The sequence below is a fragment of the Amblyomma maculatum genome, chromosome 1 (assembly GCF_055883805.1).
Source record: "Amblyomma maculatum isolate TAMU_Amacu chromosome 1, ASM5588380v1, whole genome shotgun sequence".
Classification (NCBI taxonomy): Eukaryota; Metazoa; Arthropoda; class Arachnida; order Ixodida; family Ixodidae; genus Amblyomma; species Amblyomma maculatum.
In genome coordinates this window covers 12173069-12201025 of record NC_139344.1, presented here as the reverse complement: position 1 = coordinate 12201025, position 27957 = coordinate 12173069, and the positions used below count along the sequence as shown (strand labels likewise).

At 45.8% G+C, this 27957-nt stretch overlaps 1 protein-coding gene across 1 annotated transcript in view; it reads right to left on the bottom strand.

Moving 5' to 3' along the window:
* The window catches only part of LOC146201774 (nose resistant to fluoxetine protein 6-like), a 78539-nt gene that overhangs the window by 4811 nt on the left and 45771 nt on the right, over positions 1-27957 (bottom strand). The window contains exons 3-13 of the mRNA XM_084587732.1: positions 23570-23693; positions 22784-22871; positions 20706-20809; positions 19312-19494; positions 16073-16268; positions 9385-9550; positions 5579-5658; positions 4919-5041; positions 4647-4767; positions 2771-2963; positions 549-691 (exon numbers count right to left, since the gene is read on the bottom strand). Coding sequence (XP_084443858.1) covers positions 549-691; positions 2771-2963; positions 4647-4767; positions 4919-5041; positions 5579-5658; positions 9385-9550; positions 16073-16268; positions 19312-19494; positions 20706-20809; positions 22784-22871; positions 23570-23693 — 1521 coding nt within the window. The remainder of the gene's footprint in view (positions 1-548; positions 692-2770; positions 2964-4646; positions 4768-4918; positions 5042-5578; positions 5659-9384; positions 9551-16072; positions 16269-19311; positions 19495-20705; positions 20810-22783; positions 22872-23569; positions 23694-27957) is intronic.

Below are 27957 nucleotides of genomic sequence, written 5' to 3'. Positions count from 1 at the left end.
GGTGCACGTCGTCGAAGGGAGCGGCCGCCGCTCACTTCGGCGCGGTCAGAGCTGACGTTTCGTTCGTCCAAACGTTGTTGGGAGCGTTGCACTATTATAACGCACCAGCGTAGTCACGTGACTGACTTTTTTTTTTCGTATTTCGCGGGCTTCCTTCAAATGCCGAAAAAAAAAAAAACGGCCACTTCGGAGATGCTTTGGCAGGAAAAACTGGATAGGTTGCTTCCGAACCCCCTCTACAACTTGATAAAGTTCCCTCGGCACCAAACTACATAATAAAGATTTTGCAGAATTTATCTTCATTACTTAACTAGTTTAGCGGAATGTAAAAAAAAAAAAATAAAAGACCGAGCAGCGCCACATGACAGCAAACGATATGCCATCGGATTCATCGAGCTTCGCTGTACACCCCTTTTTTTTTTTAATCCTTTGTTCAAGTCATGCATACATATGCATAACAGACACCTAATCGAAGGGAGCGCAGGGTCATTGCTTCAAGACAGAACATTTTGCGCAAGACGAACTTGCGGTGAAATGACTCGGCTCACCTGTAGAAACTCGTTGACCTGCAGAGTATTTGTGCTGACCCCCTGGCGGATGATAAAGACGACGTACTGTATTAGATACACGCCGAATGTCAGCCTTCCCAGGACCACGAAGGGATTCCAGGATAGGAATCTGGAGAGGAACCCTGCAAAACGTGCATGTTAGAAAGCTCAGATTCACTAATAATTACAGGCGTGTGAAAGTGCATCAAGGGTTCTTCAAATTCGAGCGGAAGGCATTTTTGTTTTTCGGCAGTAAGCATACGATACACTAGATTAGTCAAAATGCTTCTTAAACGAAGAGAACGCAGACGATATAGCCTAAAAACACCGCCGTACTCGACTGCTGTGCCCAAAGGGTTTTTTATTGTAGTCAACAATTTTTTTAGGCTCTAGCGGCTCGGTTCAGTTCGATTCATGAGATTTAACGTCCCAAAGTGACTCGGGCTATGAGAGACTCCGGGGTGGAGGGCTCCGGAAATTTCGACCACCTGCGGTTTTTTAATCTGCACTGACATGACACAGCACACGGGCGCCTTGCTTTCCGCCTCCATCGAAAAGCTGCCACCGCGGCCACTTTTTTTTCTCGACCACCTGCGGTTCTTTAATGTGCACTGACATGGCACATTAAAGAACCGCAGGTGGTCGAAATTTCCGGTGCTCTCCACTACGGAGCCTCTCATAGCCTGAGTCACTTAGGGACGTTAAATCTCATGAATCGAACTGAACCGAGCCGCTAGAGCCTAAAAACATTGCTGACTAAAATAAAAAACCCTTTTATCATCAAAAGTTTTCATTGAACTCGCCACGCTTACCTAACCGTCGTCATTCGACGAAATGAATGTATAAATCATAATAATCGAAAAACACATTAACACAGATATAGAAAGTGAGAACAAAGGCGGTATACCTATCACGATTGTACGATCGGGCAATATTTTGGCAAGAAAGTGAACGCTTCTGATAGACTTTTTTTTTTCTTTTGTTCATTAGTTCACCGTAGACCATCCCACATGTTCTGTTCTGTTGGCTTGAAGCAAAAAAAAAAGATAATAAATCAACGCCGTGTAAATTATTGCCCAGAGCGGAAGCCCGCGGCAACGACGACGCGTGAAAACTGCGAAAATTAGGCCATAAGGGGCCATCTCCCTAAAATGTAATAAATGAACCAAACACCACTTCCACACTTGGACTGAGCAATAAGATTGCCGACCCATTCACCAGTCGAGTAGCGGCCAGCTACTAGCCCGCGCCGCCTGCAAAGTTCCCTCATAAAGCTTGACCCCTGACGGTTTGAACACTAGATGGTATCTCCGTGGTTTACCCCCCCCCCCCCCCTCTCCGCCCCGCTTCTCTTCAGCCACGTAAAAGTGAAAGCATTACTCGCCCCATTACGCGAAAATCCAGTCGCTGACACGTGGACTCGATGGTACCCCTTAACGACTTCAGGGCCCGTATTCCGAGTTTGCGTCGTTATCGAAAGTGTCGCTATCTCCCCAACCTCAAGTCACCTGATTGGTGGAAACGCCGGAACATGATGTTGCTACCTCTTCCGATTCCGTAGTGGCACCACCCGGCTCCGGTGTTTCTATCAATCAGATGACTCGAGATCACGTGAGATAGCGACACTTCGATAACGACGCAAACTCGGAATACGGGCCCACGTGTCCAGTGACAGATAGTGCGCCTTTCCCTTCCTGTAAACCAATTATTAAGGCAAAAACCTTTCTAAGGTGATGGTGCAAATCTCGCGTCGGCGAGATTTGTCCGCCAGATGTGTCAGCGAGATTCCGGGAGTGACAGATACTACGCCTTTTCTTTCCTGTTGAACCAATTACAGAACGCCAGTGAACTTTGGTGCGTTCAAGGCAACGTTGGTTGTATTCGACAAGGGGTGCGCGATGTATCCTGTGTAACAGCAACGCTCAGGCTTTCGCATTTCTCTACTGTAGATTCTGCAGTGCTCTCGTAAATTTTATTTTATGTCACTGGAAACTGTCACGGGATAAGTTATACTCTGCAGGTTTCTTGTCACTCTAAAGCAGCACTGGTCAGATAACTCTGCACCCTTTTACTAAACAAACACAGCACACCCACCGTCGGAAGACAATAAGCAGAGGGAGCCCGTGAGATCGAACAATACTACTCAGTCACTCCCGCCGCTCGATCATAGCAAATCGGCCCATCAGTGCAGCAGGCTCGCGTCAGCAGCTGTGACTGCGTACCTCCTCTTCCGGTGGCGCAAGCGTAGGCGATCCAGCACCAGGAGAGGCCCCAAAGGTAGCGGTAGCTGCCGCCATAGAAAGCCGCGTACAGCTGCTTCAGGTCGTCGGTCTCGCAGCGGTTCCACGCGTACGGCACGAAGACGAGGAACACGTTCAGGCAGAGCGCCAGGATCCACAGGAACGCCTGCAGCACCTGAGCGGAGCAGCCGTCGAAGAAGCGCTCAGCTATAGGCGCCGGATTCTTCGCCGAGTTTCGAACCCTGCTAAACGTTGAGCCTTCAACATGCGCTGTGCCAGCTGTGACGCGTCGCTTCACTACTATTATATTTGTATGTGCATATGTGTCCTGCGAATATGGGGACGATACGTGCATGAAAAATTGAAGTACGGAGCGCGATACGATTACTAAACATTTTCTGGTTAATATTATTGAAATTAGTCTTCATATTGTTAGCGTGTCGAATGGGGTTGGAAGAGCACACAATTTTGACGATTATCTTATTTTACCGGGTGGTACAACGCCTGCGTCAATAATATCACCTGTGAATGCAAGCAAATTTACAAAATTGATAATACGTAACCAAGAGGAAAATATACTTACAAATATACATACACCATAATTGATACTGACAATAGACAGGACTGTGATATCAGATAGCTCAGTGTACTGCTACTATACAGTCGATCTCACTGCAGTCCACTGCAGTCAATAATTATCGAGGCACCGTCATATTCATCTCATAGCGGCTAAATTATATCTGGACTTGCTCTAGCAAAACGTCAGTCGTTTTCCTTCGAACAATCAAGAGCGTCTGCATATAAAAGATGCTAATTTGGCCCTTGAATGTGCCATACAGTACAAGATCCATAGCTGAATAACGACACAAGCGTTGCGCACGTCGAAAAACATGGCGATGCGATTTCTTTTTGGCAATTCATGGTAAAATGTCTTCAAATGGTAAGAACGTCTTTTTAGGGAACAATTGGTCAATAAACAATGCGAAGGCTATTTTTATCGCGTAATATGTTGAATTCTGAAGTTGGTATCGGCCGAAAAAGGTGCATATTTCATCAGCACTATGTTTAGCGTTATCGATTCATTTACGAATAGAAGAACAGTATTCAGGAAGCATTTTCCCCAAGAGAGTTCCAAACTGGAGCAATATGACACAGGATGCTTCTAGGAATGTTTCCGACCCCCAATGTATATTTCTCTCTTAACACGGAGCTTCGTTACGTGCTTCACTGTACGTGTTCTCCTACCTTTGCATGCTCACTGTTAGGTTTTTATCCCTGATATGTGTACATGCATATTCCCACTCTTTAACCATGTTCACCCTCCCGACTTGCTAGCGGCACAATTAAACAAGGACAGGAAATAAAAAAATAAATAAAATAATGACTCTCTACCTAGGTGGAGTGTTCGATGCTGACCTTTTGGCATACATTAGCGCAGTTATTGAAATTACGAAGAGAATGTGTTCGCCGCACATGAGAGCATTATATATCGAAGACGAAGGAAGAGAGGTACGCGCGCCCGTTAGCCGGCAGACGCCATCCTGGGGTTGACAACAACCCAGAACAAGACAATCCCAGAACATTAGCGCGCGGCCGGCTTTTGACCCGATGCACATCCGACAGCATATCCTCCAATATCGAGGAACTTTGCATGAAATTTCGATTGGCAAGCAGCCGGTCGTGATTGTCCGTTATCGTCACTAGCCAACGAACTGCCGCCAGTCAATGACGAATTACTTGCGAACAACTTTGTAACTACGGTTTCAGAAATGTTTACTATGTATGTTTCATCAAACACGCAGTAGGCCAATATGACTTACATGCAGGCGAACAAAACGAAAAAACAAAACAAGAATACCTTATTTATGCACGCTTTGTTCCACGTCGCAGCGCAGTAACCGGACAGTATTCCCATAAAGTAGGTGGCCAAGTTTGAGTACGGGAGCTCGTGGACAAATTCGGCAGTCTCCAGGTTGCGGCTATTGAGGGCAAGAATGGGGGCGAACAGGGACGAGACACAGGGTGAATGCACGCCAGCAGAACGATTGCGCAGAAAAAAGCCGGAAGAAAGCGTACACACAATTATAATTAGTGTTCAAGTGAAAGTACAGAAGTGGCCGGGGGCGTTACCTATAGTCGTCGATCGTGAATGCGATCGATGGTTTCAGGTCTTTCATATACGTTACGAGACCAGCCGCCACGGATGCCAGCACGCTGAGGAGCAACGCCAAGGAGAAACCGCATGCAGGACTCCTGCGAACATAGGAAGTCCGCTGCCATTGTAGTGGCAGCTTGAAAACTGTATGCGCTGTGAAGACCAACGAAGAAAAAAAAATGAAGACCACTCTTATACAAATGGTAAAAGACAACTCGACGAGACACTCTATCCAAAATAGACACCTGGAACTGAAGCCCTTCAAGTCATCGTCATAATGAACATAGCGCGCTTACAAGAGAAAGACGAGGCAGGCAAGGAACTTCAGTTCCTCACTGGTCATGGGTAGATATTGGCAAAAGCAAAGCCGTTTTTTTTTTTTTTTTTTGTCTAGATTCCACTATGCACATGTCTACAGTGCCGATATTGCACGAATGCTTAACGGGGTCTTAACGACGGGACAAGCGCGCATAAGGACTAACAGTACAAGTAAGAAAGTTCCTCAATTAAGAAACGATATTGTGCTTTGTAGTTGTCGGTCGCAAGCAGGGTCCTCCCTCATCATTTACACATGGTTGTCCCGTTTAGAGGGGAGCGCTGACCCCTTCCTTGGAGGAATGTGAAACGGGACGTACCTGACAAATATGATGGACATTGGCACAGCGACGAGGAAGACCTGCATGTCGCTGCTGATGTACCAGTACTGCTGCATGCACTGTATTCAAAATAAAAACAAAGGGCCGCGGACTTCTCAAAATACAACACTGAAAAACAGAGGGCGTAGAAACGTTTGTCAATTTACGGGTAATTGAGCAACAGTTCTCCAGGTAGACCTCTAGGAGACGATGCCCAAGATAGGTTGCTTTGAGAAGGCTTCTGCATGGGCACCAGCAAGTACAGCCCACACGAGACAGGAGGGTGGGGACGAACAAAATACTGACATTATAGCGTCCGCTATTTTTATTCTCTTCGCTTTTTCCATGCTACGAATGATGCAAACTACCTCAGCAAAGGCGTTCACCCCTTCATGTACACTTCTATGAAGACGCAGGAAATGAACAGCGCGATCTAAGGTACACACAGTTGGGACGAAGAAACGGAAAAGCGCAGAACTAACAATATAAGTGCTGTTTCCGTGACATCATGCACAAAATACAGACATCCCTAAAGATATGCCCAAAATACACTCACCACAAACAAAAACAAGGAAAAAAAACACACAGGATACGAACTAGGCATTGATTACGCTTCTCCCAAGACGGAGAGCTCTTCGTCGTATGCACGTCTTTTCTTTTCTTTTTTTTTTTTTTTGGGGTCAAATCTTCGACTATTTCTCCCGTGCATCAATTTCTAGTAACCACTATGGTATCAACTATACCGTGGTGCAGGCAGTTTCTTTTTTCTCCTGTTTTTCCCAATTAGAGACCCTGCGGAGGATTCTGAGGATTACCAGATATGACTCTTTAAATTTTGTAACGGTAAAGTGGCTTGTTGGGCAAGTTGGTTGGACATTATGTTAAACAGCGCTAGAAACACGGTATTCGTTTAATATGTTATTAAAAAATGGCGTCTAGTCTGCCGCAAGTATTTCCAACCGCTGGACGGCGGAACTGAATAAACAACTACCTGATGACAAGCGACGAAGTGCTAAGAGGAACTGCGGAGCACCAATAACGCTTCACTAATCGGCGTCTAAACAATGATACTTGCCGAAGAAATGCTCTCGTTTTTTCAGCCATGGACGCCCCCCGACTTTTGAGGTAAAGGGAAATGTAATGCGTTCGCATTAAAAATACGGGGCAGAGGCAAGTATAAAACGAAACTGCCTATTTCCTATGCACATATTGACGCGCGCACACAAACGATATAAATAAAACTTGACAATTTTCGGTACAAGCTCTGTTTTATATTAAATTTTAAAGTTTTAAACATGATGCAACACATTTTCAGTCCCTAATAATTCTGAAGTACTGAGGGTCTTGAGGGAGAATTTAATAGAAATCGTACATGGTGTTTTTTTTTTTGTTTTTTTAATTGGAATCGAAGTTGTCCCTTCTTGGCTATTTTCGAAATCTGGCCTAATTTGGTGCGTTGTTGAGAAAAACACCTAACGGTCTAGAGCCTCAAATGTTGCCTGAAATGAAGAACATAGCCTCTATATTAAAGACAAAAAGCTTTACTGACGGCGACCCAATTCTTCGTGCCAGAATAAGGTTGAAAATTGACTTTTTTTGCAGTGCGTCGCTCGTGAAGCAAAGTGTGCGATTTTTTTTTTTTTTACTAAAACAACAGTGGCGAGAAAAAAATGTTTTTAATAATTCTCCCAGAAGCAAAAGTTTCATAGATTTATTATGTAAAAAAATAATGCACCACAAAATTTTAGTGCGTAAGCAGCGGGGCTCCAAACTTGCGATTTTTTGAAACGGCGAAAACGGCCTTTTCCACCTCGGACTACCACCTAATCCAGGCGTCACTGGATTTCCACCGCTAGTGCGAGATCTCCGGTTGGTATTTGTGCGGCAACGACGAGTTGGCCGGAACGCTCCTTGCTTGCGATGCCGCACTGGCCTCGCGACCACTGCGCGCAAATTGTAGTCTCATTGTGCGAGACCCCTCAAGCATTCACCGCGAAAAAATTTTAAAACTGTTCATACGGTCGCAAACTGGCAGCGACTTAGAGCTCGATCTTTAAAGAAAAATGTTGTAACTCGTGCGTACACGAGAAAAATTAGTATAACGAGATAAGCGAATAACAATTTCCTGCTTTGAGGTTTTTTTTCGCGTTATAATAAAGTTTTTTTTTTTTTTTCAGCCTCTCCTAGAGTATTAGCCAAATGCATTTGACGAAAGCAGTCCACACGAGAAATTTGTATTGTCCTTCATTTCGGGCATTTCTTTGATTTAGATGCCACATATTCGTCGGCAACCTTGTTTAATATTGTTACCATGCGACGGCCTTTAAAATTTCGCGCGAAACATTCGCCTCGTGCGATGGGTGAGTATTTGTTCTCAAACTGCACGCCACGAATCTGGAGAGTAGAGGTAGTCGCGTAGGGCTGCAGCAAAATTGCCGCCTTTAAGGAAAAAGAAAAAATAACTGTCTATATTTGCGCATCGGCTTGACAATACAGACCGGAGCAATGTACGGGCGCCAAGGTCTAAATTTAGGCCACGCTTATCTCCTCAAGAAAAAAAAAAATTAAGAATGACAGAGGCCTTATTTGGCAATTGCTGGCAATGGCTGTTTACGATACAAATATGACTGATCGATTAAAAACGAAGTATCCTGTGCATCAAACGGCATCTGCTATGGTGCCTCGATTACTTTGGCGAAACAAGCTCGTTTCAGACGTGTGAGGTTTCTTTTTGCGAAGAAATAGCGGCAAACTCGGGCGGAGTCACTCCGAGAAGCGTGATAAGGCAGGGGTCGATCATCGGTAAGATACGAGCACCTACGAAGCGTCCTTGAGATGAACGGCTTCTGTAATCCGCGACGGTGAGCTTCAAGCCGATTGCCGTCGGTTTTCCCTGATATACTTCGCTTTCATGTCAGGGTCGGCCGGCGGCAACAGCCAGTCAAACTCTGTGCAAGATTCTTAGCTGAGCTACTGACGCGTGACGACAGGGTGTGCTTATCCGCAAGATAACGCGCAAATGTTGCAACGCGCGGAGACAGCAGCACCACACCAATGCCACATGTGTCTGATCGGTTCCGGCAGTGCTCTGAAAAAGGCTTGAGTAATCGACCTGTCGTGTACCGATTGTATTCGGGATTCCGTTGTGCAGTTCGTAGAGCATTTGCCATCGGTTCTCTGCTCAAGATTTAATCTGTTTACCTCTTCGCGCAGCCCTTCGGCGAACTTGTAAGCCTGTACGAGACGCAGACAAATGGCCCTCATGTTGTCTACTTAAGTACGGCATCACCTTTTTACGTGAGCCCTTCCCGCAAGCCACTTTCGTTACAAAGGCGCGATATGTTTCAATTCCGTAACTTTAAGAATACGTTACGGCTGTGGCGGCAAAATTTATTGCATGGTCAAAGAATATTACCAGACCCGGGGAGAAGGTGACACAATACAGGTTGCCGTGACATGAAAATAAATTTATATAGCGGTCTCCCTGCGCTCGAACAGTCACCAGTAGTAGAAACGAAGTGCACGGTACTACCGCACACTTATGTGGTACCTGCTTGTCAAAGTATAACGTATCGTACGAGCACCGATGTCCTTGAGTATTACAGCTGCGTCACCACACTTGTTGGCAGGCGAACTAGGCTCCTGCATTTTAATTATTTTGTCGCCAGGAAAAAAAGAAGCCTGGTAGGTTCACCTGTAGTTGCGTGAAGCTATTGGTTTGTGCGCGGCAAGCCACTGAACAAAGCCACTATCACGAAAACAGGCTTTGCTATCAATCAAGAAATGAAATGAGCGCAGTCGGGTACCCTTTTCTCAGTGGGTACAAAGTTGACAATCTGGGCCATGATGGTCCACCAGTTTTCGTGGCAGCCCTCCTGCTCCTGGCCCATCAGATCCTGGTCCTGAGGTCCCGATACAAACAGCGGGAACAGGAAGAAGCACAGCACCACCACCATCGCCGGCACTGTCAGCCTGGAACGCGCATGCGTCAGCAAGTCTTTTCATGTGCGCTTGACGTGCAGCGGAGGCAATGGAGAACACATTAGTAGCACATTAACTGATATGAAGGAAATAAATATAACGTGCGTCTGGGATCATTTACAGATACTTGTATGTACAGCTGCGTTAAAAAATATTACTAGGTCCGCTTTTGGTGTTTGAAATTTTCTCACGCATTCTATAGAGAAGACATTATGGTCAATTCCGTCCATACGCGAGCGCACCAGCGGCATGTGCTGATAATTGGTGTAGGTTGTTGGGTTTAACATCCCAAAGCGACTCAGGCGAGACACCGTAGCGGAGGACTCCGGAAAAAAGATCGACCACCTGGGCTTTTTTGACGTGCACTGGCATCGCACAGAAGACGGGCGCCTTGCTTTTCATCTCCATCGGAAAGCACGTGCTGATTGATGTGTGCATCAGGTTATTCCTAATATCCGTCAGGTAACTCGTCACAAAAAAAGTATTTATCGCCGAGGCGCGCGCTCAGTATTATTACGGCTGAGACTGGACGTGCCGACGTCCGCAGATGCATGCTGGGTAAACGGGCACCACTTTCAATGGGCGGCGCGGTGTTTTTTGACCGGGGATTTTAAAGAATGAACGACGGGCTCGCTTCTCGAGAAACTGCGCATTCCTTGGCGCTACGCATATATGCGCCGAGCACGCCCCGCACGTATCCCAGTGCGTGCAGCGAGGCGCAGTATAATGAAACCCGCTGCTTCCGTGACCAACTACGCAACCTAGAAGCCGCCCCGTCGCCTGCTAGCGCGAAGAGCCAGGCAGCGCCAGCACCCTGGAGCTCTGTTGGGGAGCGATTGCCACTATTCTCTCTACGCGGCGAGCGGGAGGATAATTCATCAACCGTGGGCAGACCGGCTCTAATGTCTGTCTGGGTCGGCCTCTCGTGGGCACGCTCTGATAAAGCGGTGAGAGCGAATCGATCAAACAGTAAACGAGCGATCAACCAGTTTCCGAATCGATGCAAGATGCTTTCGAATGCGCATTACTTTCCGATGTGAAGAAGCAAAACGTCACGCGCTGCGCCGCCCGTATTTCACTTGATGCTCATAATCGATGGCCCGGTGCACTGAGCACCTGGTGTGCGCTTAAAATAAGTGGTAGAAAAAGAAGAACAAATTGTCCCACTTTAATGGCGCACTTTGTGTCAGTCTCGGTTGCAACCGGTTTGTGCCACGCGTTTCCTTTGACACAGTTGTACAAAAAAAAAAAAAAAAGTGACACATGCTGCTCGGCGAACGCGCGACAGGCGGCTAAAACAGAACCAAAACCAGGAATGAACACAAGAAATGTGGCAGGGTGGGACAGGGTCTACATCCAGTACGGTGACTCAATAGTGTGCGGGTAGGAATGTTTCTGTTCGTTATTGCGAACCGTTTTCGTTCGCACGGTTTGAGCGACAAACTTTTGTGACTGGTTATACTGCGCACCATTTGGGCAGGGAATGCCTTGCAAAGAAAACTGATTTCGGGCATCGGTGACTATATTGACTAGACTGCATCGCTAAAAAGAGAGGAGAAAGTTTTGCGCCTTCCGATCTCGTTTTAGCAGCTCCAATAACAGCCTAAATGAGATCTGTTTCACTATATATCCGTTACGTCGTCTCATTTAAAACTATAACCGTAATTAACGTCCGTAAAATAACTATCTAAATGAATAGTCAGACGATAAGTGGAGCGCATTTCATCCTTTCAATGAAGTCGAAATTTTCTTCAGCGATAATTTTGCTATAAGCGATACAGAACAGAGGCGTCAAATCGTATCTGGGACACGCACGTTTCTCCGTTCTGTGAGCACGTTTACGTCAATTCACTGTTTTTACTCGAATAGTGAAAGAGAGCAGATTTTAGGAGCACACTTGCGTTGTTACAACCTCACATCAGTACTGTAGCTATTACACGCTGAAACTCGGGTAAATTGGCGATCCCATCGTACTGGATGCGCCTGCAGATAGTTTCAGTTCAGTTCAGGCGTTCAGTCGTGTCCGACTCTTCGTGACCCTATGGACCATGTCACGCCACGCTTTCCGGTCTCTCACTATCTTCTTAACATCACATAGCTTCATCTGCAATGCCTCGAGAATGCCATCTAACCATCGCATTCGCTGCCTACCCCTTCTCCGGCGACCCTCAACCTTTCCCAACATCAAATCTTTCTCCAGCGACTCCTCTCTTCTCATCAGATGACCAAAGTAGCTGAGCTTTAACTTTAGAATTTGACCCTCCAATGAGCAGTCAGGGTTTATGGTCGACAATATCGACTGATTTGATCTTCTGGCAGTCCAAGGAACTCTTAAGAGTCTTCGCCAGCACCACAATTCAAACGCGTCAATTCTTCGGCGGTCAGCCTTTTTCACAGTCCAACTCTCGCATCCATACATCACAACTGGAAAGACCATAGCACGGGTTATACGGATCTTGGTTGGTAGACTAATGTCTCTGCTCTTTACTAGGCGGTCAAGGCTAACCATTGCTCTCTTTCCCAGAAGCAGGCGTCTCCTAATTTCATGGCTGCAGTCTCCTTCCGAGGTAATCTTGGCGCCCAAGAATAGAAAATCTGTCACAGCTTCCACTTCTTGTCCATTGATGCTCCAGGACTTGATAGGGCAAGACGCCATGATCTTCGTCTTTTTAATGTTCAGTTTAAGCCCGAACTTCTCACTCTCTTCTTGTACGCGCATCAGAAGTCTCTTGAGTTCCACTTCACTTTCTGCCATTAAAGTGGTATCATCCGCATATCTAAGGTTGTTGATACGTTTTCCAGCAATCTTCACTCCAGCTGAAGCCTCGTCCAGACCGGCCTTCCTCATGATGCACTCTGCATATAGGTTAAATAGGCAGGGCGACAGTATGCAGCCTTGCCTCACCCCTTTCTCAATCGGAAACCAATCAGTAAGACCATGCCCAGTTCTGACTGTGGCCTCTTGCCCTTCATAAAGGTTCCTGAGGAGACAGATGAGGTGAATTGGAACTCCCATCTCTTGGAGAGCTTGCCACAATCTGCTGTGATCTACGCAGTCAAACGCTTTCGCATAATCAATAAAGCAGAAGTAAATGGGTTTCTGGAACTCTCTTGCTTTTTCCATGATCCAGCGAATGTTGGCAATTTGGTCTCTAGTTCCTCTGCCCTTGCGAAACCCAGCTTGCACGTCCGGAAGCTCCCGATCCACATACTGCTGCAGCCTACCTTGCAGGATTTTTAACATCACCTTGCTAGCATGCGAAATAAGCGCGATCGTGCGGTAGTTGGAACAATCTTTGGCACTGCCTTTCTTTGGAATGGGGATGTAAACTGACCTCCTCCAATCCTGTGGCCACTGCAGGGTTGTCCAAATCTTTTGACATAATGTATGCAGTGTGTTAACAGCGTCCTGGTTGAGGTTTTGAAGCAACTCAGCTGGAATACCATCAATTCCGCTAGCTTTGTTCTTAGCAAGGCTGGCTAAGGCCCGTTCAACTTCACTCTTCAGGATGCCCGGCTCGAGATCAGAAATCACAACCGTCCTATGTTGGGTTTGCACATCCGGGTCCTTCTTGTACAGTTCTTCTGTGTATTCCTGCCACCTCTTCTTTATCTCTGAGGCTTCAGTGAGGTCCTTGCCTCGTTTGTCCTTTATCACGCCCAGCTTAGCACAGAAGCTTCCTTTGATATCTTTGATTGTCTTATACAGAGCTCTTGTGTTCCTTAATTGGCTGTTGTCCTCAACTGCTTGACACTGTATGTTCAGGAAGGCATTCTTATCTCTCCTTGCTATTTTCTGAAAATCCGCATTGAGCACCTTGTATCTTTCTCTTTCCCCCATACCTTTTGCCATCCTCCTTTCCTCAGCTATTTGCAAAGCCTCTTCAGATAACCAGTTTGCTTTTTTGCATTTCTTTTGCTTTGGAACTACCTTAGTAGCAACTTCTTGTATTATATCACGAACATCAGTCCACATCTCTTCGGGCTCTTTGTCTTCTAGATCTAATTCTTGAAATCGATTCCTCACTTCCACAGCATATTCTAATGGAATCTGATCCAGATCATACCTGAAAGGCCTTCTAGTTTTCTGCGCTTTCCTCAATCGAAGCTTAATTTTGGCAACAAGAAGCTGATGATCAGTGCCACAATCGGCCCCAGGCCTTGTTTTTACTGCTTGTATAGCGCTTCTCCATCTCTGCCGGCAAATAATATAATCGATCTGATTCCTGTACAGACCGTCCGGTGAAATCCATGTGTACAGGCGCCTCTTGTGCTGTTGAAAATGAGTATTCGCTATGGTCAGGTTGTTTTCTTGACAGAACTCTACTAGCCTCTGCCCAGCTTCATTTGGCTCACCAAGACCGAACTTGCCTGTAATTCCGGATATTTCTTTACTCCCGACCTTAGCATTCCAGTCTCCTATGAGAAAAACGACGTCTGATGATGGGGTGCGGTCTAAAAGGCATTGTAGGTCCGCATAAAATCTCTCAACGTCAGCTTCTTCAGCAGCAGTGGTCGGTGCATAGACTTGGATAACTGTTATGTTGAAAGGGTGACCTTGGATCCGAAGTGAAATCATTCGGTCGTTTTTGGGGTTGTACCCTAGCACTGCTTTGCCCATTCTTCTGTTTACTATGAGAGCGACCCCATTCCTTCCCTTGGATTCGTGCCCACAATAAAAGACATAATGGTCGCCGGAGTTAAATTCTCCCATTCCGGTCCACTTGAGCTCGCTGATACCCAAGATATCAATGTTCAATCTGTCCATTTCTCGCTTGACGATATCCAGTTTACCTTGCGTCATAGATCTTACATTCCATGTTGCTATGTGATATATCTCCTTGCAACATCGGACTTTCCGGTCGCTTCCCGACACATCCACAACTGAGCGTCCTTTTGGCTTTAGCTCCCCAGTAACATGTGGGACGCCTTCCAACCTGGGGGGCTCATCTTCCGGCGCCATATCGATAATGGTATTGTGACTGGCCATAGGGTTTTCTTGGCAGGAAATACTGGAGTGGGTTGCCATTACCTTCTCCAGTGAATCACATTTTGTCAGAACTCTCTGCCGTGACCTGTCTATCTTGGGTGGCCCTACACAGCAGAGCTCACGACTTCATCGAGTTTCGCAAGCCCCTCCGCCACGACAAGGCAGTGATCCATGAAGGGGGCAGATAGTTTACTGGTCAGAAACAAATTTTAATTCGTGTGTCTAGCACTAAAATGTCATCTTGGCTGATTTCATTTTCCGACTTTGCCTCTTATTAATTGCCTCAATGAATAGGATGAAGTGAAACCGCTGAACAATACGAACAAGGATAATGTGGCCGCCTAAAACCCGACGAAAGGTGTGCAAGAGATAGTTTCATTGAAGTATCCGGATTCGAGCCCGACCGCAGGCGGCTGCGCTTCGCTGGAGGCGAAACGGAGAGGGCGCCAGTGTGCTGTGCGATGTCAGTGCTCGTTAAAGAACCCCAGGTGGTCGAAATTTCCGGAGTCCTCCGCTACGGCGTCTTTCATAGCCTGAGTCGCTTTGGGACGTTAAATCCTACAAACCAAACCAAACCATAGTTTCATTGAAAGGCTAGAACAAACATCTAACACGTTCCCATTTGAGTCTTCTTGCTGCGAAGCTAAATGTTGCTCGTGTTGGTGCGAACTGAGCTCACGCGTATCGATGTGCTCACAAGCTATTAGAACAGAAAAAGAAAGCAAAAATACAGAAGCATCATATGAAGAATAAAAAAAAAATTATATCGAGAGAGAGAGAGAGATAAAAACAGTGAGTGCGGAAGTGCCACACCAGCCACAGATCTAATCTAATTCTCACTGATCGGAGTACGCGTCCTTTCCAGCGCACGTGGCTCTCGAAACGGGGCTTATTTTCAAACTGCTTACGCATCTGCAATTCAATGAGCCGCAACTCTGACCGCTCGCGCCTGAGTTATTCGCGTCGGGGCCTTTGAACAAGAGCGCGACAAGCGAACGACAGCGGGGGTGACGCGTGTGTGCACTTTTTCTGCCTTTTATTCGGGCGCCCTGCTGCCACAACCGAGCAGCTGAAGGAGGACGAAAACGAGGCGACTATACCCTGCTGCGCGTGGCTCCCGCGCGTGACTGTCTGTAGCGGCCGAACGCCGGCGCGGTCACTTCCTGAGAGACCTCGATTCGGAATGCATGCTGAACTGCGCGGGACGTCAGATGCAAACAGTGAGATTACAGTTGACACTCAGCTGAGCGCAGGGAAGTTTCTGCAAATAAAAAAATAAAATTAAGAACAAAATCGAAGAGAGGAAAGATGGAAGCCGAGGCGAGGATTTATAAAAAAAAACAACTTGGTGCGGCGCTCAAGCAAATTTTGCACTGGTCCGTAGATCCCGTTCAGGACGACCGCATCGCTATTCAGCGGTTGGAAGGACGAGGCCAAAATGATCGCAGTTACGTGGCTGCCGATAAGCGTTCCAAGGGAATACCGCAGTAACAAAAGGAGGGGGGGGGGGGGGGGGTACTCACCGCAGGTACCGGCGCACCACGGCGAACACGTAGAGCGCGAGGAAAGGCCGCATAATGGTCTCGTCCTTGCTTTGGCGCATGAAGTAAGCCAGCACGAAGCCGCTCATGAAGAAGAACGTGGAGACGGCGAAGAAGGCGCTGCCCAGCATCTGCGCGTGCACCTGGCTGTACAGGTCCATGATCCGGTAGCCGGAGTCTGGAGGTGCACGGAGCAGACACACGGGCTTAAGGCAAGCCTGGACGGGTAAACTTTGTGCAAACTACAGTTATCCGGCTGTTCGAAACAAATGTGGCATCTACGATTTGTTTTTGTTCATCATTCGTGGATGTCAGTGGCGTTCGCTGTAACGGGGACAGAGTGCATTTAAGATACTCTCGAGAAGGAATCAGAAAAAAGAAGGCAAGATGCGCAGGAAGGCTCCCACGATGCTGTAAGGAGTGAAATTCTTGAATTGAGTCTGTAGTGCACTTCTCGTCCACATTTTTAATATTTTTTACATCGTAGAACCTGCCATCGCTAGAGCGACAGAAAATTGTAATTTTGGTCTGATCATGCTGGGCGCGCATTACGAGCACATGTTGCGCCAGTGGGCGCAAGTATAAAGTATAGAACCACATATTAAATTTAAGGAGGATCAACATCACTACAGCTAAGGGACATGGCTGAAGACAAATTTGCATGACCATCTTCGTATACGATGGTGGGACCTATGCTGAGCTGGTATTGCATAACGGTTATTTTCACGAGTCTTTCCGAATGCTGCATCGTGCAGCAACTAATGGCTGGGCCAGGTGACAATAAACATATGGCGGAGCCTCAATGAGTAAGAAAGAACTCAAAAAAGCATAGTTAGAATTGCATCAATATATTATCTGTGATCAGTATGTGTGACCATTTTCAGCTTGCATAAACTCCGTCGTCGTTAGTAAGGGATCTAAAAAAAAAAAAAAAAAAAAAAAAAGAAAAGGAGAGGTGAAGTGGTACGCGTTGCATAGATTTTTTTTTTAGAGGCGACATAGATGCACGAACCAAGACTAAATCTAGATCGTTAAAAAAAAAAAAATCAAGAACCATTGTGGTGACAAGTGAAAAGGGCACGAGAAAGACAGAATAGGGGGCAAGGGTTCTTCCAAAATTCCTGCAATGGAAGCTACGTTTGTCTTAACCACGCAATTGAAGATGCAGAGCTGCACTGAAAATAACTGCAATCGCTGTGTAGCTATAATAATCCCTTATATTCTTGAATTTATAAGTGCCCGCCAGAGTTACCGATGGTTAAAAGAAGTTAGTACAAATCAGGTAATCCACATGAGTCCACTATAACGACGTTAATTTGGCAGGTTCCTCGTTGTTGCATGGCTTGCATCATTGGCGCTATCTGCAGGATGTTCCAGCTAAATGTGACCAAGACTTAACAAAATACAGTGCGCCATAGCCCCGTGAAATCTACTGAGAATTGCAGAGAGTCGGCTATCCTGGTCTGCAGTATTTCTTTGTTCGTTTACGTTTAATAATATTGAAGAAAAATGATCTAACATTTCATTTATTGGCTCGAGGAAGAAAGTGTGCAGGCAAAGAAGTTGTAGACCACCTCGAAAAACGCCTAGCTGCCTTATTTCTGACAAGCTCGACTTACCTAGCTTTAATTACTAGCCTTCGAAGAAGTGAAGCCTGCGAAACACAAAAACAACCGTGACAGGACAGCAATTTTAGCGCTTAGACGACCAGTCAAGTAACGAAGCCACTTTTCTCTGTAACGTGATTTCCCTCGAACGTGATTTGGCAGTTTTCGGTGATGACGAGGTATGCGCCGGCGTTCGGCCCGCAACATTTACTCACTCACGAGTCACGACTGAGCTTTTGTTTTATAGACTTGAGCGTTCGAGCTTATTCATTCAACGAGTAGAGCACATATCTAACAGGAATTAAATGTTTACGCCACGTCACTTCAAAATTCGACGCGTCATCATCGTCGCCGCTTGCACTGTGCGCCGATAGCGACGCTTCGCAAGCTCTGCCTTCCGTGAAAAGCGGCGCCCGCCCCCTATCCATGACGCCCTTCTCGAAACCATGGCAAAATGCCAAACCTCGTTCGGGACAGTGTTGTAGCGATCAGCGTATTTTGTTACTTGATCGGTCGTCTGGGAGCGCAAGAATTGCTGCCCTATCACGTAGTTTTTTTATTTCGCTGTTTTTTTTTTTTCGAAGGGTAATAAATAAAGCCACGTACGTAAAGCGTAGCTTGACAGAGACAACGTAGCTAGCCATTTTTAGAGGCGGTTTACAACTTTCCATTGACACTTCCTTTCTCAAGCCAATGAATGAAACTTTAGATAATTTTTCTGTAACAAGGTTAAGGAGCGAACGAAAAAACAAAAAAAAAACAAAAAAACTGTGCAGACGAGGATTTCCGACTGTCAACAGGGCCGGCTTGCACGATGAAGTCCGAGCTAAGTCCAGACTTAAATGGTGTCTTTAGAAAGACCAAGCTTATTTAAGGCGGCTCGTGTTCCGAACGTCGAACGCTTCGCGTTCATGTACACCAGAGTGGCTTCCCAGAACGGCCTCAGCAACCACTTGGGGCATTTTCCCTCGTAACACAATCTTAAGCCGCAAAAAGCAATGGCACGGATTTTACACAACGCAAAATTGACGGAATGTGTACATCTTACAGCAGGGACAGTGCCAGCGCATCCCTGTATTTCCCTAATTTCTCTACTTAGACACATGGAATCCTTGTGTCTTAACCAAGACAGCACTAGAGTCGTAATCATACAAGCGACTTATACAAGTCAGGACTGAAGCTCAGTCTTAACTCCAGTCTTAAGCGGCCATGCTAGTGGCCTATTCTTTAGACTCCAGTTAAGTCTGGACTTAGCTAAGACAGTCTTAAGATTGTTTTGTGCAAGCGGGCCCAGATCTCAGTAGGTTTCATTGTGGCTAGCGCATGCCGTATTTTGTAGAGCCTTAGTTACATTTAGCCGGGACTTCCTGTATATATAGGTTAAAAGAGAAGTGCCGCGTCTCATTGTTCGAGCAAACATGCAACACTGGCAAAAAAAAAAAAAAAAAAGAAAGAAACTGATAATATGCACAGCGGTGACTAAAAATGCGCAATGCTAGCGCCCTGAACGATGAAAGAGAGGCGCGACCTTCCTCAGAGGAGAAAAAAGAAATACAAAGCGAGGCCTAGCTTCCACGGAACGACCCCTGTGGCGTGGCGATCGCTTGTGCTCACGTAGTGTCTGGAAGTTGGAGGTGTAGTAGCTGTGTCCGAGAATAATCCACAGCGCCATGAAGACCTTGACGCCGTAGATGAAGCGCACGGGCTTGCGAGGGCAGTTGGTGTCGAAGTGGGTGCTGATGAGGCGCCGCGTGTTATGCACCAGCGAGAAGCACTTGACCACTTTCACGGGGACCACTGGGAAAGCGCAAAACAGAAATGGAAGAAGGGGGCCAGTCGGGCATTTAGGCACTTACAGTTATTTATTTATTTCTTCAGAAGACACTGTACAACAATAACCAGAGCAGGAGTGGGGTATACACACACAAAACCGGGGTTTTACAGTGCCAATAACAGTACTCCTGACATCGTACCGCACATATATTATGGATATTGTTATGAATACATTATGGCAGTCACAGCATGAAAACGAGCAAATGCGTAGATCAAATGGACATATATCTCAAGTAACCCTGATTTGCTTGAATCACATTTCTAGTCTCAAAAACGCTTGAAGACGTCATTCCAAGCGGAGAAGTGTTAATTGGGATAAGACGTTGACGCTTGCTGTATAGTAATGCTTACATTGGCGGACACTAGAAAGTATATTTATCAATAGCTAGTAAATAACCCTCAAACATTAATTATTTGACATTTACCCACATTTAACAGTTAACCTTTTACTTGTTGTGCATACGTAGATAATCGCGATTATAGATTACCGGTTGGTCCCTATAGTAATTTTTTTGTGTTTTCAGGTCTTGCGCGCCTGCGCGCGCTGGGTTTAATTATTTTATAAGCAGGATTTTTTTCGTAATGAACATACAATCACTTGTTAGGGTATTGCAAATGCAAATACTCCTTTCACAGTGGCTCCACGAATTTTGTTCATTTCTTGCGTAATTCGAAAATCGCGGGCCTCCGAAGTGCGCTCAGTGATTTCCACCACTACTATTAGAGCTTAATAAGTAGCTATCGAGTTAAAATTATTCCCTCGTTTTTTCGTGCCCGCCAACACAGGCGCTATTGCCACGAAAACGTCATATTACACGAAACAGCCGCGTTTAACCATCAAGGAGGGATTAATGTACCTGCTTTAAACGAGTTAGAATAAGGTGAGGCAATAAAGAAAACAGTAAATAAACCTTAACCATATATTAGGGACGCTTTTTTTTTTTTTTCGCTGTGATCTGATCTGATTTTAATTGCAGCCAACCATGCCATCAACTAAGACCTCCTCATGGTACTGGTATTTTTAAATGACACACGAAGAGACCTCAAATGTTGTTTCCCATTATGCATAGTGATTAAGATCTTTTCTCGCAAAGAGTACACAAGTCCCGCGTAACGAATAGGACCTAGCGAAGTGGACATCAGGCGTGTGAAAACGGTAATCATCCGCCGCTTACCGTCATATTTCGGATCCGAGACTTTGTTGTTAGAGCAGCAGAAGAGACAGATTTCCACCAGAGTTGCTAGAAGGACGAGGCCCACAGAGCCACCCAAAGCGCACCTGCAGGACCAACTATCTTTAGCACCACCTCATCCGGCAGAGAAAATGCGAATAAAAAGCATAACGGTAAACAACCGTTCTCAAATCTATGAAACGTTCTTTGCTTTTTTTTTTTTTTTTTTTTTTTTTTTTCAGAAGCCACGTTAATAAGCCGCACAACGTTTTCATTTTCATGATCATCCTGACATGCGGAACCAGGCCTCCCGGTAGCACACAGATGCTCCACGGAGTCGAGTTGAGGTCACTGTAGCTACAAGTGTAGTTCCTTGGGGTCATTCGGTCGACAACTGCTCACCCATAGAGACGCTAGAACATCATCGATTTAACTCAACGTAGGCGAGTGCTTTGCCAACGCTAGACATGTCAATCCTTCGAGGAAATTGAATTTTGCTCATTTAACTGGAACTCGCGCGGTGATAAACAATCTCAAAGCGAAATACGTTTCTTGCGCAATTTCGCTACGGTATTACAAAGTCGGCGAAATAATTTTTTTGCGTCTGTGAATTCCCAAAACGTTTTCCCGATTTAAATTAACTGCGCTTGGTTCGTGACGTTTTTCAAGACTGGAATTTCTGTAAACTTCATTGCCGCTGATATTAGATAATACTTTATTTACTACAACAAAGCGAAATCTAAATAATAAATAAATAAAGATGTAAAAAATTGTTACTTTTTCGCTTGCCGGCCGATACGGCAGCGAAGTAGAGAGCAAAACAGTCAATGAAAGCAAGGATACCGCACGAAGAGCAGATGCTATACCATTATATACTTTCTTTCTCAGTTTCTATACAAGCTTATAAAGGAACACTTGACAGTCTCATGACTGCTAATTACTTGGATGCTAATGAACGGGCGGATTAGGCCATTATTTCTCCTCTTGATATTGCTTTTTTCACCCACTTTTGACAGAAGAAATGACGTCTCTGTTCAGTAGGTGGTAGTTGGATAGGACGTGCCCGAGAAACTGATGACGCAGTGTAGTCAAGAAGAAAAGGTTCTTCGGGTATAATTTAATAGACATAATTATAGGGCACCATGGTCTGCAAGATCTGCTCGGCGTGTCAATCTGTCACGAAAAATTGACAAGAGCAACGGCAGAAAAAGAAGAGAATGAAGGTTTGCGACTAGCAGCATACGCGCCCGTGCCAGATAGATAGATGGATTTATTGAAAGGAAAAGCAGAGAGGTTGGCCGGAATAATTCAAATCTGGCCTGCTACTCTGCACTGGGGAAGAGGAAGGAGAGAAGAAAGAAGATCGTGATGGGTGACGATGTGGGAGAAGGCACATGAAATGTATATACAAGCACAGTAGCTTAACTCACAAGCGCGAATCAAGTCCGCTGGCGCACAAAAAACGGCAAAGAGCACGTACTGCCTGGACACCCTTCCCCTTGTCCTGCCAAGCGCCCAGCAGCAGTTCCTCCGACAAAGGCCTCTTATCAAGCTTTCATTCACTCTAATTGCTGTGTAACCTAACCGGTACGAGTCGCTGAAGACGTACGCATTCCGTGCATTCACGGCAGGACTTTTTTGTGTGTGTGTGTGTGTGTGTGTGTGTGTGTGTGTGTGTGTGTGTGTGTGTGTGTGTGTGTGTGTGTGTGTGTGTGTGTGTGTGTGTGTGTGTGTGTGTGTGTGTGTGTGTGTGTGTGTGTGTGTGTGTGTGTGCGTGTGCGTGCATACGTAGCTTAACTGCGCCATGCACTTTGCTGGAATGGATGATTCTCCATGTAAAATCCGATTAATGCAGTCCCGTGGGTACAGGAACAATGCGTCAGGTCGCAATACAGCTTTTACGTGCATAAAGGAGACGGAACAGAACACTCAAGAATTTTAACGATTGCATTATTCCGATGAAGACTGGAAAGTACCGGTCAAAAGGTACTGGTAGAGTTCATTTCACCCTCTTCCTCCAGCTACATCTTATTACACGAGACAAGGGCTTCGATTTAGATACAAGCACAGCAAAGGCTTACAGAATTCCGATCTGAAGATCTGACAACGTGGTTGGGTCCTCGGTTCTGCAGTTCTTGACTGTCGCTCGGGCTCCGTACTCTTGGACAACTGAAAGCATTCGAGAAAAAAAAAAAAAACATTTCACTTGTGCATTGCTTTATTCCTGTACATTTAGCAACTTGTTATATTTCGGTTTGTTCTTCAAATAACGAAAATACCGAGTAGGAATCGTAACGGTCAAAAAGGGGCGTCAACAATGAGACTAAATATAAATGACTCGACTTGAGATGCTAAACATCGTGAGTTTTTACAGATCTCCTGAAGGAAAAAAATACATTATTAGGGATGCCTTTCCATACGGATGGATGCATTGTATGGCCGCACATTTCCCGGACAGCACTAGCACTTTATGCGCGGAAAACAATGACAGCGTATGCGTCGCAAGGCAACCCGCATGGAATGTAACTGCAAAAGCCAGGACAGTTGATATAGCATCCAAATTTTTGCTACAAGGTTTAAAACTCTGCCATACTTTTTTTTTTTTTTTGTAAAAGCGCAGCACTTAGCCGGTAATCATTTTGAGAGTCAGTAATTATTGTGATCCTTATTTGCGAGTCAATTATTTTATGCATTCGACTTAAATGTGTTTTCATTGCCAAACCAAGAACTTTCGCACACGAGGCAGATTGAAGGTAATTCGACTCATGAAGTGCATGCGAACAAAAAAAAATACCAAGAATTTTTTTTTTTCTTGTCGCCTGATAAGGCGGCCCACGAGCGCGTTCCCAGAGGCGAAAACCACGTACTCAGGTTAGCCAGATGCGTGACGTCGTTGGCGTTGCAGCCGGATGGTATGCAGAGGCCGACTCGAACATCCGAACTGACGTAGCCCCTCTCTCCTTTCTCCCAGGTCAGCACGCTTCGCCGCCCCTGCGTTTTTGCAGCGGGGGAGAGATGAAGTAGGGAAACAAATAATTCAGTGAACACGAAAGTACAGAACAGCTGTAAAGTGCAGAAAAAAAAAAAAAGGCATGTCTTGTCCTGTAAGCGTCTGAAAACAGTTGAGTGAAAAAAATAAGCAGTATACCACTATAAGAGACACTGAAAATGGCAAGCTTTTCGTGTCAAACTTCGTGTCACTTAAAAGGGAAACTGCACCGGTTTTAGATTTCGATGAGTTTCGAAGAGTCGAATGATTACAGCTCGAGCATGCGAAATATCTTGGAGCAATCGTTTCAAAGAACGGTGCAATTGGCGATTAAAACCGCGACAGCTATCAGGCTTCTCCACACCGCACAGCAGCTGGTGGGGGCTGCGTGATTACGTCATTGACGGCACCAGTACGTTTCCCGCACAGACACGCCTGGTCTGAAGAGCTATAAACAACGCTAACAAAAGCAAAGCCACAGAAGCTTGTTTGGTAGGCATCAGAAAAGGCGCAGCAGGACGTGGGCGAAGGCAACGAAAATAAGAAATATTACCGTCCGTGACGTCATCACCGAGCTTCTCCGCACTCCTTCAGTGCTGTGAGAAGAAGCTTTGATTTTAATCGTCGGTTACGCCATCAGTTTGAATGCCAGCCCAAAAACACTTTGCATGCATTGCCTACAGCCCATTAGATTTGAGGCCTTGAATATACAGCTACCCTTTAACTTGCAGCGTTGTTTGTTTTCGTCGAGTGCATCTTTGCTTTAATCACGAAGTCCTTTGATCCCTTGAATCCTAGATCCTAAGTAGTCCAGCTGCGAAAAAGCTGCAGCGAGACTCACAACGTTTGTGTGCAACGGAAATCCCTGGGTGGCACTGGAGAGTCGACCGTTAAGGAAACGCCCTCGAGTCACGACAGTTTCGATAAACTCGCCCTACTGTTCTATGAAACTGACTGCCCTCCGGTTTTTGTGCGTCTGATTTGACAATGACAATTTCGGATTTTTACGCACGCTGATGATCAGGCAGAAGATACAAGGCACGCAGCAGTTGTGGGCTCCGGAGTAATATTGTTACGGACAAGGTGATCAAGATATGAGGACACAGTGAGGAAGGACAAGGTGTGAACGAGTGGCGTGATGAGGTGCTGCCTGGTTATTACCAGGACCATGTCATGTAGCCCTGCTGATGTCGGTGTCGGTCGGTGAACAAAGGCGCGCATCGCTGGCTTTCCTAATCCCATCTTTTTTTTTCTTTTTTTTTCTGTTTTTTGTTTTCGAGGAAGGAAGGGGGGGGGGGGGGGGGGGCTCATAACAGCCAATGCATACCGCAAAGCTACACTTACAGCATGTCCAATGGATGCTGAGTGCCGTTTTGCAGGCGATCACCTTGCGATATTCTTGTCGATTATCTTGCGCCAAAAGCTGAGTACGTGGCCTTTCTGCGCCTCGTCTCGAAATACGGCCACCGCTACCGTGATCGAACCCGCTACGCCGTTCTGGTTTGCAGGCCAGCACAGCCTCCGAGTCACATGACACGAAGCTTCTGCGAAATACGGACAGTGTTTAACTTGCCGGAGCAATACAAGTGCGGAGGGCAGGGCACACATTCACCATACTGGCTGTTTAAAACTCAAGTAGTGTCAAGCTTTGTAAAACTAGAGCGAGATTAGCGAACATTCCTGCAGTGCGCAGTTACAGGCAGTCCTTTTTATAGGTCAGCACAATAATTACACTCCTGATCTGTTAACAGATCTAAGTCGGCTGCTTTTTTGTTGTTAATTATATCGTAAAGTTTTTAACGCAATAGTTGCCGAGCACCTGCAGATACGTAATTTTCACAGGCTTTCTTCAGAGCAACTTCAGCGTGGTTCTTTTTCTTAGCGTAAAATGAAGCTCACGAGAGAAAATAAAAAAAAAAATAAAAGCTATTTGGACAGACTTTCCCGCGTCGTAACACTAGCACCTTTCAACGTGCTTCGATCGAAAGAACCCGGCTACACGCAGCGATGAGTGAACAGGCCACAGGACCACGTTGGTGGTACAGTGCCTATAGCCTGCCTACTCAGTCGTCAGTTTTCATTCGTTCCAGCTGATGGAGTACAAACATCCCCTCCCGCATCTGTGTTTTTCAGTGGCCTGATTTACTTGAGCGCCAACTGTTTGTTCGTCTTTTCTGCGAAGCCTCATCTCGTACACTTTTGTCAATGACTCTACATGCTTTGAGGAAAAACAACTAAAATTACCTTCCTGTACATGCTTTACACCTACATTAAAGGTTTTGTGCTAAATTTAAAGATAAAACTTAACTGGACAATTTATTTTTTTTTTTTTAGCAAATAAAGACTGCATTCAAAGTATTGCTGTCCTGGGCATTACGAGTACAAAACCGTGCACTAGTCAAACATTCGTACAGCGCGTTCTCATTTCTTAAAGCTTGGCACTACTGAGTTAAACAGCCTGTAGATAAACAAATGCTTAGCCCTCTCTCTCTCTCTCTCTCTCTCTCTCTCTCTCTCTCTCTCTCTCTCTCTCTCTCTCTCTCTCTCTCTCTCGTACCGACAAGGGATTCGCAGTAACCAGAATTAGGCTCTGTGAGAGCTTTGAGGTTGATACTGACCTCTTTACGCAAAGATAAGCTGTAATGTCGAGACTGCCGTATATTTTGAAAAAGTGGCATTCGCATATAAGATTTCTTCTCAAAGCTCACTTCGTAAAAAGAACGTTCAATTATGTTTTCTGTATTACGTTTTTCATATATTTAGTGGACAAAAAGTACAAAGGCTGTTGGTAGATCTTTAAACCTTCTTATTTGCAAACGTGAATCGCAGTATACGATAGCAAATAGTAGCAACATTTCTCTGTTTTGTTGGCTGAGCCTGTGGCAAGCATACCAAGAACAAAATGCCCGAAACTAAACGATAAAAGGCACATGCGTTTGGGGCTTCTAATTTCTTGTCGCAGATCGCAGCTCGCGGTTCACTCGCAAATTGTCGAGTTCCGTGACTCTGGCGGTGTCTGGTTATCATACATCACACGCGCGTTGGCCACACTGTAACCGTGTTTTGTTGCGTTTAGGTCGAAGCGCTAAAGGTTTTTATCACAAAAGTGCTGCAGTGGACCAATACACGGGGCAAGCTTGAAGCGTGTTTCTTTTGCAGCATCGTTACCGCAGTCCGAATGGACCTTGGTCGCCGCTACGCCCTTGTTTTCTTCGTCGGCGCGATTTCCCGCGAGCAATTACCGCGACTCAAAAACAAGACGAGGCCGGAGAAAAAGAGACACGCAACGCTTCGGCGTTTGCCACTGGGCGCACACTCACGCGGGACAAAGATTGGAGCGCGTGGAAAATGCGAGTTCAATCAGCTCGCACTCTGCAGACAAGCCTGATGTATGGTTTTCAGCACAAATGTGACAGGGCTAACTGATGATGAAAGAAAGTTAGAAATATGATTTAAACTTAACGCCCCTCAAAGTGATTTTAGGAGTTAGTGTTACTGCTTTAGCCCACTCGTGGTAGCACCCACGCTATACGTTACTTCGATCATAGGCTCTCCAACTGGGGTCACGATACCCACAAGTTAAATATCGGCGTTGGCTGCAACAAATGCAGTGGGGGGTGCAAGTTACGATACAGGCGCTGTAGCTAGTTTTTTTTTATTTATTTATTGTAGCAAATAACATTATTCACATTCAGCTCTGGAGGGGAAAGTGGGGGTATGGTCTATAGGCAACAATGTTTTGGGTAAAAACAGTATGCGCTGAAAACATATACGCCTAAATATGTCTGCAGCATGTTACATCCTCATTTAAGGGACCTATGGGTGAAAGTGTTTGGTGACCGACGCCACTGTGCTCATGTCGTAGAACGGGACACACTTTTTTTAAGCCTCCTATTGGGAGCATGCGACATAAAAATGGAGATGTCGTAGCGCGGCCCCCGCCAGATGTATTTAGAGCGATATATCAGTCCGGGGCCAAAAGCAGTGCGTCCATTGCAAATTGCGTATAGTGACGTTTGCGGTAGTTCTTCGGCTTTGATTACCGACTTCTTTTTCCCTGCCCCCAAATCCTTTATATGTCCCCGTCGTTAAATTGAATATAGGTTATGAGCGTCTCAGCATGGTTACGAGTCCAACACCAGCAATATATTGGTGTGTATGCAGCGATACCTACAGCAGCCTTACGCTTTCGATCACTGTACGAGTGCTGTCTGTGCATGTGTGCTTGCTGCAAGAATGGAGTAGGGCTCAGAGCTGTGCACGCAT